The 13,148-nt window shown below is 42.1% G+C and overlaps 1 protein-coding gene across 3 annotated transcripts in view; it reads right to left on the reverse strand.

Annotated features, from left to right (window-relative positions):
• The window catches only part of GNAS (GNAS complex locus), a 242,887-nt gene that overhangs the window by 135,109 nt on the left and 94,630 nt on the right, over positions 1-13,148 (reverse strand). For 2 of the 3 annotated variants that reach the window (XM_044986009.1, XM_044986010.1), the window contains exon 2: positions 8,162-8,234. In XM_044986009.1, the coding sequence (XP_044841944.1) occupies positions 8,162-8,234 (73 nt within the window). Of the gene's footprint in view, positions 1-8,161; positions 8,235-11,861; positions 11,944-13,148 lie in introns of those variants that run through there. The other variant, XM_044986011.1, reaches the window with a different exon arrangement.

Raw genomic sequence — 13,148 nt, forward strand, 5'->3', positions numbered from 1 at the left:
AGCATTGTGTCCAGCTCTTTGTAGAACTGGCAGCTCGTGGGCGCAGCACCGGAGCAGCAGTTTGCCACCCGCGCCTTGTGGTAGGCATTCCACAGCTCCTTCACTTTGACTCTGCACTGCAGTATGTCCCGGTCGTGGCCCCCTTCTGTCATGCATCATGAAATCTGTCTGAGGGTATCACAATTCCTAGGGCTGGAGCACAGCTGGGACTGGACAGTCTCCTCTTCCCAATGCTGATGAGGTCCAGCACCTTGGCATTGCTCCAAGCAGGGGATTGCCTGATGAGTTGATCAGGCATGGTCACCTGGAATGATGCACTGTGACCACTGCACATGTCACTGAGCAAACAGGAAGGGGACTTTCAAAATTCCCCAAGGAAGTTAAGCGGTGGGGCTGATGGCTGTCACCTGAGGGCAGGGCAGGGCAGTAGAGTTCAAACCGATGACCAGAGAGGCGAGAACAGGCATTGTGGGACACCTCCTGGAGGCCAAACGCAGTGCTGTAATTGACTAGGATGTCTACACTGGCACCGCGGCACTGTAGCCCACACACAGAAAGCCGTACGTCTCTCATCAGGGTGGTTTTGTGCACTAAGTAGCTTGGCCGTGTGTACGCCTCGGGAGTTACACCGCAGAAAGCTGCTTTATTGTGCAGAAACCTGCCAGGATAGCCAAGGCCGAAGAGACAAGACTGAGTTTTGCTGTCTCTTTAAAAGGGTGATTTCCCCCCCCCCCCAAAATTAAAATGTTTTCCATAAAAAGTTCACCTTAACACAACATTCAGGTTCCTAACAACTGAGTTTTTTATTTCATTAGATATAACTGTCTTCCATCAGACTGAAAAAAATCAAAGACAATGTTTAGCTTTTATAAACAGTGTTGTGTCCATCGCAAGACATATGCAGGACAAAGTTTTAATCACAATATCTATTCAGCTGATACACTGCCAGTTTATTATTATGTTAAGTAGCCTTATCGAAAGACAACCACGTTTATTTTTAAGAAAAGATTTATAATACACTAAACTGAAATAAATTCTTCCTCCCCTATTGATTCACCCCGTATCTCACTTTCCACAACACAGGCCCCCCTATCAAAACCCATGACTAATTGTTCAGCTGGAAAGAAAGTTTTGAAAATTCTTCAAGAAAACCCCACAGTCTCAAACACAAACACAGAGTTTGCAGGCTATTTCCCCTAAATGGCTCAAAAAATGAACAACTTGTGAGTTTTACTTGGCCACCAGAAAACTTGTTTCTGTTGTTAATAGGAAGGAATCTGCTAAAGTTACTTTATGTTTCCTGGCAATGCACTGACAAAACCATTCTGAAAAAATGATTCTTGTACACCGTCTGAAACAAATAGTGAAGGCACAGGAACAATGTTTGCATGTGTAATATCCTATCTGTAAGGAAGATTTCCCTCTTCCTTCTAAATGACTTAGTTATAATTGCTTTATTCTTTCCCTTTGTCTTGGTTTATTTTGTGATTAAAAAAAAAAAAACCCAAGACCAACATTTAGAAAACAAAATCCCAATAATTCTTATACATCAACTGTTCAAAAATGCATTTCAAAGGATAGGTTTGGAGAATTAGTTAAAGATTGCATATGCTGGGGAGCTGGATGGTCGAGGGGAATCGGTATTGTGGACCAATTTACTTGTAAAATCACTTGTTTGGATCCAGTATGGGTTGACAGTGACTATACAGTTTTTCACTCTGTCATTCACTGGCTTATGTGAAATGACAGATCTAGTGGACGAGTGTACAAACAAGGATTAAATTGTGTATCAGACAATATCTCCACATTCCCTCAAACTATTTTAAAATTGGGTGTGGGGAAGAGGACAAAAAGAGAACGTTCCAAAACTTTAGGGGATTGGATAGGTTTATAATTCAATTTGATTTTGAAAAAAAATTGCAGTGAGGAACTCATATATAATCTGTCTGACAGCCTTAAAAACGAAGCTATTCAATTCTGTTTCAAAGAATCATAGAAATGTAGTGCTGGGAGAAACCTGAAGAGGTCATCTAGTCTGTCCCCCCACGCTGAGGAAGGACCAAGTACACGTACACCTAGACCATGCATGACAGATGTTTGTCTGACCTGTTCTTAAAAACCTTCAACAATCGGGAGCCCACCACCTCCTTTGGAAACCTATTCCAGAGTTTATCTACCTTTATAGTTGGAAAGTTTTTCTGAATATCTCACCTAAATCTCCCTTGCTGTAGATTAAAGCCCATTACTTCTTATCCTACCTTCAGTGGAAATGGAGAACAATAGATCACCACACTCATAACAGCCTTTAACATAGTTGAAGGCTGTTATCAGGTTCCCCTTCGGTCTTCTTTTAGCAAGACAAAATATGCCCAGTTTTTTTAACCTTTCATCATAGGTCATGTTTTCTAAACTTTTATCATTTTTGTAGCTCTCCTCTGAATTCTGTCCACATCTTCCTTGAAGTGTGGCGCCCAAGACCTGGACATAGTACTCTGGTTGAGGGCTCATTAGTGCGGAGTAGAGAGGACCAATTACATCCTGTATCTTATGTACGACACTCCTGTTAATACACCCCAGCGTATTAGCCTTTTTTGCAAATGGATCACATTGTTGACTCATAGTCAATTTCTAGTCCACTGTAACCCCCAGATCCTATACAGCAGTACTATTGCCTAGCCAGTTATTCACCATTTTGTATTTGCGCATTTGATTCTTCCTAAGTGTAGTACCTTCACTTTACTGAATATCATCTTGTTGATTTCAGACCAGTTCTCCAATTTGTCAACTTTATTTTGAATTCTGATCACAGAATCAGAGATTCATAGAAATGCATTGCTGGAAAGGACCTTGAAGGGTAAGCTAGTCCAGCCCCCTGCACTGAGACCATCTCTGACAGGTGTTTGTCTAACCTGTTCTCAGCAAATCCACCACCTTCCTTGGAAACCTATAAGGGTAGTTATGCTCTGGAATAGTTGTGAAGTTTTCCTAATATTATCTAACCTAAATCTTGCTGCAGATTAAGCCCATTACTTTTGTCCTACCTCCAGCGGACACTGAGAACAACTGATCATTGTCTTTTTTCCAAACACCTCCAATCCTGTCCTCCAAAGTGCTTGCAACCCCTTCCAGTTGGTGTCATCTGCAAATTTTATAAGCACACTTTCCACTCCGTTACCTCAGTCCTTAATGAAAATGTTGAATGGTACCAATACCAGAGACAAGGCAGACCCCAGAGGGACACCACTAGATATGTTCTCCCAGTTTGACAATGAACCACTAATAACTACTTCTTGAGTATGGTTTTCCAATCAGCTGTGTCCCCAATCTAGACCACATTTCCCTAGTCTATGACACTGTCATGTGGGACTGTGTCAAAAGCCCTACTAATAATCAAAATATATATCATATCTACTGTTTCCCCCATTCACTAGGCCAGTTTCTCCTATTATCTTTAAAAAATAATTTGCATTTCTATCAAGCTTTACATAAAGTGCTTTAAAATATTAGTAAACTAAGCATGAGGTATTTAAGAATTATCCCCATATATATTATGGGGAAACTGAGGCACAGAGGAGCTACTTGATCTATCCATGGTCTTGCAGCAAGACTGACTGAGCCAGAAATACAACCCAAGTCTACTAACTAGAAAGCCATCTTGCCCTTATTTATCACTTTTCCCAGTTGATTTCCTGTGTCTCTTTTTCAACACCTAATTTCCAGCATTGGTTTCATTTCTGTTGAACTATTTCAACCTCTCCTCTTTTTAATAAGGCTTTTCCAAATTGCCCATTCCCCATTTATTCCTCCCTTTCTGAAGTCACACATGATAGCGACCCTCCCTCCAGCGCCTGTCAACAAAACACCATTTTTAACCCCTAAATCAACCCCTCCTTCAGTCTGCCCTCGTCATTTTCTCCATTCAGTTTGCTCCCTCCTATTTCACTGTGGCTGATATATTAAATCTTGCACATAATGCTTCCAAAGGAGGAGCAAAGTCAAAGAGAGAAGGATCATATCAGTTTCACTTTATTACTAGTTGCTGGAAAAATGCAACATGCAGCAGCACAGACCTGCTCCTTTGCAGTATTCTTATGAAAATACAGTTTCAAAATATTAAGGAGGGAAGGAAGGGAAGTCACAGGCTTCCTGCTATTACGTGCCAATTTTAAACCCTTACTACATCACAAGGGGCCCCATTGTTGGCAGTCTTGTGGAGGCACAAAGGATTTGGTTGGGATGGTGTCTGTACTATCTTTAAAGATGGCTTCTCCTAGTCAAGGATGAGGCACAGTGGAAAGGCAGCATGGGGAAGCATGTACTCCCAGTGCCCATGCTGTAACTGCTGTGTGGATATGTCAGTCCACAGGGTGGGAGGGATAGCTCAGTGGTTTGAGCACTGGCCTGCTAAACCCAGGGTTGTGAGTTCAGTCCTTGAGGGGGATCCCATTTAGGGATCTGGGGCAAAAATCTGTCTGGGGATTGGTCCTGCTTTGAGAGGGGGTTGGACTAGATGACCTCCTGAGGTCCCTTCCAACCCTCATATTTTATGAGCTCTGGATGCAACTAATACTTTCTATAAGAATTGCAAGCACTTATGCCAATGCAAATCACTTTCTATTATAGACCTTGTCCTGCTTCCCCAATATCACAGAAGTGGTTCACCCATAGCACAATGCTTTATCCCCCTCCCAAAAGGAAAACATTTTTTCTCTTCACAACCATAATTTATAAGATCTATGTTTGATTTTTTTTTGAAGCAGTCTTTGCTGTTGTCACCTAGCTAAAAAACTTTAACCACCCTCAAATTCACCTCAACGCAGTTAACAATTAAACATCTTAATTACTTGGAAAACCCTCACCGTTCTTCAAATAACTAATTAGCTAAAACAAACAATCAAGAATTTGAATTCCACAAGGACAATTTTCTAGTTTGGTGAAAAATAAAATAAATATTTCACCTAGTTAAATAGGCAAAAGATTTCTAGAATCTGAAAAGAAACCAGAGTATACACTACACACAGGACTCAAGGCCAAGTTTAGCTGAGTGCTCAGATACAATTGCCTTTGATATACAATAGTGGTTTTCAACTTTTTTCAATTTGTGGACCCCTAAAACATTGCAAATGGAGGTGCAGACCCCTTTGGAAATGTTAGGCTGTCTTTGGACCCTCCGGGGTCCGTGGACCACAAGTTGAAAACCACAAATATAGAATAAAGGCAGAATACAAAAATTGCTGCAGTAAACTAGCAAACTTAGCATTGAAAGTTTAATTAGCAGAAATTAAAAATATCTGACCAAAGAAAAAACTTGCACCACCAAGATACCTACTTCATTTATTCTGAAAGCATATGCGGTGTTTTTGACAAGATGTTCTTTCTTTCTGCTTCTATCACATGATCACAGAGGTGACCAAATCAAAGACATCCAAGTTTTCAACGGTATTACCAACCTGGATTTCTTGTAAGCCACACGGTTAACCTACATCACTGGAAAAGATTTAAAACCACATCCATACTAGACAGCAGAAGGGATTCCAATGGACAATTACACTAATGAATAACTCCTTACTTACAATGTATTACAGCATTTACAAACAACCTATCATAAGAATAAGTGCCAAACTGGGTCGGACCCAAGGTCCATCCAACCCAATATCCTGTCTCCAATGGTGGCCAGTACCAGAGCTTCAGGGGGAATGTATAAAACAGGGCCGTTGGAGCGATCCATCCCATCTTCTACCCCTGGCTGCCCAAGGTTTAGGGTTGCACTAAGCATGGGATTGCATCCCTGACCATCTTGGCTAATAGCCATTGAAGGACCTGACATCCATGGAACTTATCCAGTTCTTTTTTGAACCCAGTTATACTTTTGGTCATCACTACATCCCAAGGCAATGAGTTCCACAAGTCATTCATCACATCTATTTATTTTGTTGTTGTATATCTGACTGAGTTTATCCTTGACTTTTTTCTAATGGGACTGGTATGATAAATAAGAAAATTTAATGTTTAATTTACCAGGCGAGAAAACTAAACCCCTACTTATATATTGAAAATCTGGCAAGGAATCAAGTGGGTAGGTTGCAGGGGGATGGGCAAGGAAGAAGGTGTAGGGAGCAATTAACTCACTTTAAGAAAAATATAAATAATTTAAGGAACTAGTGTATAATCTGCAAGGTCCTCACCATGCTTAAGCATATCTTTCCCCCTAACATTTGAAGGGTAAGTTATGATTTATTTATTCTTCTGGTAGCAATTAAAAAACTTAGATGCCACACAACATGCTTTTCACACATTCTGTATGCTTTTCTACTGTGGTTTCCATGTAACTAAACATCCCAACACTTATTAGTGATAGAGGGAATGTATGAAGGCAATGTGTCACTCATTACTCACTAGCAACATCTCATTTTTGCAACCATTAATATCTTTAGTAGATTTAATCTATGTCCGTTTTATGGGCCAATTTCTGAAAGATATCCATTAATGTCAATGGAAGTTACAAATGCTGAGTATTGCAGATGCTTAGCAGTTCTCAGCATCTGATCCTACGTCAGGGTCAAATCCTACAATCCTCCACCCCCCTGACTAGTCAAATTAAATTAATGAAGATTACTCGCATGAGTAAGATATTGCAGGATTGGGCCCTTAGGCAGAGACTGTTGTCTTGGGCAAAGAGAAAATATTCTTTACAAATAGCAGCTAAAAGGTCATAGTGCAGGATATTATTTATTGTCAATCAGTCTAAACTTTCTTCCAAGAGAATGCGTACCTTATGCTGAACTAGCATTTGGGGATTAGGAGGAAGTATTGTCCAGGTTCTTTGGCTGGATGTTTAGCTCAGACGTTCTTACTGAAGAATTATCTACTGAAAAACTAACTAATCCTCTGAGACAGAAGATTCACATACTAAATTATGTTGTCTGAAAGACAAAATATCACACAACTGAAAAATATATTATCTTTGGAAAAAAGTATAATGAGGATACAACGCAATCTAACAAAAAGATGCTGGGCTTTGAAATTCCAATGCCCAGAAATTAAGTTGGAATCGTTGTAATTCTAAGAGCACACACCTTTCTCAAGCAGAGATTGTCTGTAAGCATAAACAAAAGCCAGGAGGAATCTTTATCTCCCCTTAATAGGATTAAGTGAAAAATTAGAAAACAAAAACCTCTCGCAACCAAAAGGTACAGTTGTTTTTTTTTGTCCAGTTAATGGTACAGAAGACTAATTATTAATTATTATTATTATTAACAACTTGATATAGCATTGAGATAAAGCTGCAAAGTTGTTTTAACTATATGTAAAGTTAAAAACTAAACTATTGATAAGAATGACTTTTTATGCCTAATACTTTCCCCATCAATACTGCCAAATAATTTCACAGATATAAATAAGTGTAAATACAGAAAGCCACAGGATTTAACACACACAGGAAGAGGAAAGAAAATCAAACCCAGAATCCCAAAACCTCACAAACCAGAGTATATAATGAAGATACTGAAACATAAGCTCCTTGTTTGAAATAAAGAAGACTGCATTTGTTTTGTAGTTCAGAATTTAACAAGAGAAAATGTTTACAGCAGCATGAATCAATGTGCTACAGCAGAGGTAAATCAGTGTCAGCCATGTTATGAAAGAAACTGCAGTGGAAAAAAAAATCTTAGTCTTAATCAAGTCTGGTACACAGAGCCTTGATAAAATCATTGTATAGCAATGTCACTTATTTATTACTAGTGTCTGACTTCTTCCAGATAAACTGCACATAACATTGATTATTCCCATCTAAACATAGAAGCAGCAAAGAATCCTGTGGCACCTTATAGACTAACAGACGTTTTGCAGCATGAGCTTTCGTGGGTGAATACCCACTTCTTCAGATGCAAGAAATCCCAATTCTTCAGATTTCGTATTCACCCACGAAAGCTCATGCTGCAAAACGTCTGTTAGTCTATAAGGTGCCACAGGATTCTTTGCTGCTTCTACAGAACCAGACTAACACGGCTACCCCTCTGATACTTGACATCTAAACATACACAGCTAAATTCTCAAAGTCATAACATTAAGAAGGAAATATACTGGATATAACACAAAAGCAACCACTATTGTATGGTACACACTTCCTAAGGTATGGAGTGAAAAAGATGAATGCACTTACTCAGCATTAAATCCATTCACATGTAAGATCCTCATCTGTTTGACTATTGTGCTTTTACCAGATTCACCAGCACCTAGAAAATGAAAGTAAATCAGTTTCAGAAGGAAGCATGAGTGATGCAGAAGCACATAAGAATCTTCTCTTCAGGAGCAAAATCCAAAAAATTTGGATTACTCAGTACAAGAGTGAAAAGTGAAAGAAAAAAGTAACTGCCATAGGAAACTGCAGACATGGCTAAAAATAAATGCCCAGTTCCAGTCATGTGTCAGAGCTGAAACTTGGAAGATTTCACCGTCCATTATTTCTAGTGTCAATGTTAAAAGCAGGCTGGTGGTTTGGAGGAAGAGACAGGGCAACTTTCAGATTTGGGGGAGGGAGGGGGGAAGAAGGGGAAAATAATGACAAGTTTGAATCTTCTCATTTGGTCACCACTTTCTGGTGGAGAGAAAGGTTGAGTCAATTAAATCCATGTGAAGCAAAAACATTTTACAGTTAGATCCTCAAAATTTTGAGCCTTAAATGTAGCTCCTGTCATACAAACACTGAAATTTAACCACTCAATATGCAAAATATGGACATTGTCATCTGAATAAGGAAAGCAGTCCCTCTGACCCCTCCACCCACACATCTGCAGAAAAGCTCCCTCCTCCTACCCCCGTCTGCATCCTGTAAGAAGCCTCCCCTATTCTCTCCACATGCTCCAAACCGCTCTCTCTCGCTTGCACACACACACACTCACACTCTATGGGTTGCAGAGAAAGCCCTCTCCAGTCTGCATCCTGTAAGCAACCCTTCTTGTCTTCTCCCACCCCCACACACACCATAAACTAAAGAGAAAGCCCCTTTACTTTAGTCAGGTTCCTATAAGCAGTACCTTTCTGGTTTTCCCCCACCCTACACACTGAGCCTAGGCTATGGAGAAAGCCCCTTTTCTCCCATTCCAGTCTGCACGTTGTACCCACTCCTCCTGCATACTAAAGGGCTTCAGCAACAAAATCCAATTGAGCCATCCACACATTCAGATCGGTGGCTCTCTGTGCAAAGCAGACAGACATTTTTTGCAGAGTAAAACCCCTTGTCCTAGTGAATTATACACATAGATGCTCTCTTTAGCATCCTTTGGCTGCTTATTTTCCCCTGCCATAAGCCTGGGTCTCACTAAGAGAAAGTGCATAAAGACCTTTGTAGGATGGGTTCATGGAAGCACCGTTTGTGTTTCTAGGATGCCAGCCCTTCCCTAGCACACACTGACAGCACAAGCCTCCATTTTGAGTCTCACGTTCAAAACTGCATTTTAGTAGTTATATTTCAAAATTTGTTTTCTGACAGAGACACTCACCTCTGCCTCCCATCAGAAAAGTTGGATTTTCTTCCACCCAAGTCCTTGATAGCCCTGCCCTCCTTCCAAACAAGCCTCTTTGGACATTTTGCTGCCCAGATGCCAAAATCTTTCACCTCTTTTCTCCCCTTTTCACTAGTTAAGAATATTTTCTGTCCCTAACTTTGCATCTAGGTAACCATCATATCCCCCCCCCCCCCCCAACAAAAAGCAACCATGCCATCTGATAAGACAGGGAGCAAAACCAATCAAAAACATGAACATTCCCAGTTAAAGGAGAAACTGGGTCGTCTCCACAACTGGAAATAACCTATGTATTGCAGTGAATGTTGTATCTGCTGAGATACTTACACACAGAGTAATTAATAACAGAATTTCAACTCTAATGCTGAATTTCCTAATGATTGCCTCAGACAGATTTTAACTTCCAGTTTCTTAATTTCCTTTTCTAGGTTTTATTTTTTTAAGAGTAAAAACAGAGTATAATATGTGTAATTGACATTCCATGGAGTCAGAGGCTTCTTTGGACCAGACAGAACATCAGTGGACCAAGTTGAAGCTTTATATATTGCTCTGAATGAGCCCATTCCTAAAATGTGTAGCTCATTATGGAGCAACAGGGACACATAAAGGCCCCAGTAGTATGAACACTTACATATGTGCTTAACTTTACCACCATGGGTAGCCCTACTGATTTCAGGAAGACTACTCATGATAGTAAAGGTAACCATATATAGGTTTCCTGGACTGGGGCCTAAGAACAGTATTATCGATCCATCAAATGGAACGTATTTAGGTACTCTGTATTATTCTTAATATTTTCTCAACATACTGTTATTATAACGTTTTGCACTTAGAGTTTCTCATTTATAGATTTCAAGTGCTCTGCAAAAGTGGATAAGCATAAGACAATAATACACAGATACAGGCATTTTACCATTAAGGTATGTGTGTTATGGATTTCACATAAATACAGGACAGCTACTGTATTTCTCAACATCTGGGTCATTCACATTTAAAAAAAACAAACAAAAAAAACATGAAGAGGCCTTATAAATATTATAAAGAGCCTACAAGTTTTCATTTATAGATATCAGAGCCATTTTTTGTTGCCAAAGACAAAAAAGCACATCACAACCAAATGTCTTCTATTTTTTGAAATCTTGTTGCTTACTTACACAAACTAATTTGATAGGATTTTCCTGTGTGAATATTTATATAACAGTCAGTCTCCTGAATCTCTGGCTGAAATTTCCCCCAGACTGAAAGCCAAATTGTACTGAAAAGAGGGGTCTTCTATGGGAATGTTGACAGACTCATATGCATAGTGGATGCTACAAATAATTCTTCTGGTTATTTCTCCATTTATGCCAAACCTCTTTTCTTCTTCTAAATCGGCACTTTAAAGATTTTACTCATGAGGATATCCAAGTCTGCACCCCTCCCCCCCAAAATACTAAGATGTTATTTCATAACAGAACTGATTCAATTTTAATCAGGGCCAACCTCTCCTCCACACAAAAAGTAACCCTTCATACATTCACAAGCAATACACTCTACAGTGACTGAATTTGCTAACATCTCATATTTACATCTCATTTTAAAAACATTTCAGAACAATATGCCTGTCCCGGGTACATTTTTTCATTAATATTTTTATTGTAATTTTGGGGCCTTCACCACCCTATAAACCTCAATTTGTATTTCTAATTTTATCTGCTCAAAAATACCACATATGCAAATAATCCAGTCTTAGATTTTTTTTTATATATATATATATATATATATATATATATATATATATATATATATATATATAAATAGGACCTATATATATATAGGACCAAGCCATAAATGCTCCCCAGAACACATAGCATTTAACTAGATTTGCAACAAGAAAATAATAATAATGGTAACAAACATGACAGAGGAGAGAGTACATGTCCATGACCCTTTGAAAAACAGCCTGTTTCCCACCACAACCCTGACATTACACTTCACAGCTTCCCCACCACAGATATTCACACACACCCAATCCCTTTCCTTGTTCCCCTCAAGGATTAACATCCCTTCCCCAACCACTTCCCCATCCTCTTTTCCAACACGTATCCCCCGTCTTAAAAATCCATTTCCCATCTCTCTCCTCCACAGCCTGGCTTGTTAGGTGCATTTCCCTGTTCCCATCCCCTATTTCAAAAAGGGGGAGTTCCTCCAGATCTCCCTTCCTCTCCCCTCCCACACCCCAACAAGCCCATTTAATTCCTCTCTCCTCGACAGTAAGTGGGGATCAGCGAGTCGCCCTGTAGACATGCTCATCCCTGAATAACTGCTTCCCCCACTACTCCCTGTGCCCTCCCTTACCTATTAGGAGGAGCCTGGGTAGGCCCTGAAGATTTACTAGCTCTTTCTGGACTGCTGTTTTGCCCATATCTCCCTCTAGGCTCAAAGCCCTGATTTTTCCCAGCCCCCAAGACACTTACCCAGACCTATTTATCTTCCCACAGCTGCTTTCTTCCAGACTCCCTCTCTCACCCCCAACTGCTTTCCTGCACCTGGCACCCCTTTACACAGGGTCAGGATGTCAGGACCCAAGGAGCATCCCTACAGACCCACTTGTACCTGAGCTTTCCCCAAGGCCTCCTCCAGTCCATTACCTGCAAGAGCTCTTACCTGTTTCTCCCCCTTTCCCTCCACCCAGACCACTCTTCTCACGGGCTCCCCCAATGGATGGTGCTATAGACCTGTCTCTCCCAGGTCCCCCAAGCCTTCCCCTTTACTCAGTGAAACTGCATGGCCCTAGAGAACTACTTCCCACAACACCCCCTCCTCCTGGCCTAGGGCCACCCCAGGGAGAGTAGCCTAAACCTTCCTCCCAGACACTCTCTCCCCTAACTCCGGAGAAAAGAGCCAATGGGTGGGCCCTACACAGTCGAGCCAGGCCCCTGTCCTCTCAGCCCCCACCCCCAGAGCAGCTGGTGCGTGGCCCTACAGGCCTGCTCCCCCAGGCCCCTGTCTCCCAGGGCCCCCCTCACCCTGTAAGAGCAGCCAGTGCATGGCCCTACAGACCTGCTCCCCCAGGCCCCTGTCTCCCCAGCCCCCCCCTAAAAACAGCCAGTGCATGGCCCTACAGACCTGCTCCCCCAGCCCCCCGTCTCCCCAGCCCCCCCCTAAAAACAGCCGGTGCGTGGCCCTACAGGCCTGCTCCCCCAGCCCCCCCCTAAAAACAGCCAGTGCATGGCCCTACAGGCCTGCTCCCCCAGGCCCCTGTCTCCCCAGCCCCCCCCCTAAAAACAGCCGGTGCGTGGCCCTACAGGCCTGCTCCCCCCGCCCCCCGTCTCCCCAGCCCCCCCCCCCAAAAACAGCCGGTGCGTGGCCCTACAGGCCTGCTCCCCCAGCCCCCCGTCTCCCCAGCCCCCCCCTAAAAACAGCCGGTGCGTGGCCCTACAGGCCTGCTCCCCCAGGCCCGTCTCCCAGGTCCCCCCTCACCTTGTAAGAGCAGCCAGTGCGTGGCCCTACAGACCTGCTACCCAGGCCCCTGTCTCCCCAGCCCCCCCCCAATAAAAGCAGCCGGTGTGTGGCCCCATAGATCTGCTCCCCCAGGCCCCTGTCTCCCCAGGGCGCCCCTCACCCTGTAAGAGCAGCCGGTGC

Source organism: Mauremys mutica, chromosome 13 (genome assembly GCF_020497125.1).
Source record: "Mauremys mutica isolate MM-2020 ecotype Southern chromosome 13, ASM2049712v1, whole genome shotgun sequence".
Lineage (NCBI taxonomy): Eukaryota > Metazoa > Chordata > Testudines > Geoemydidae > Mauremys > Mauremys mutica.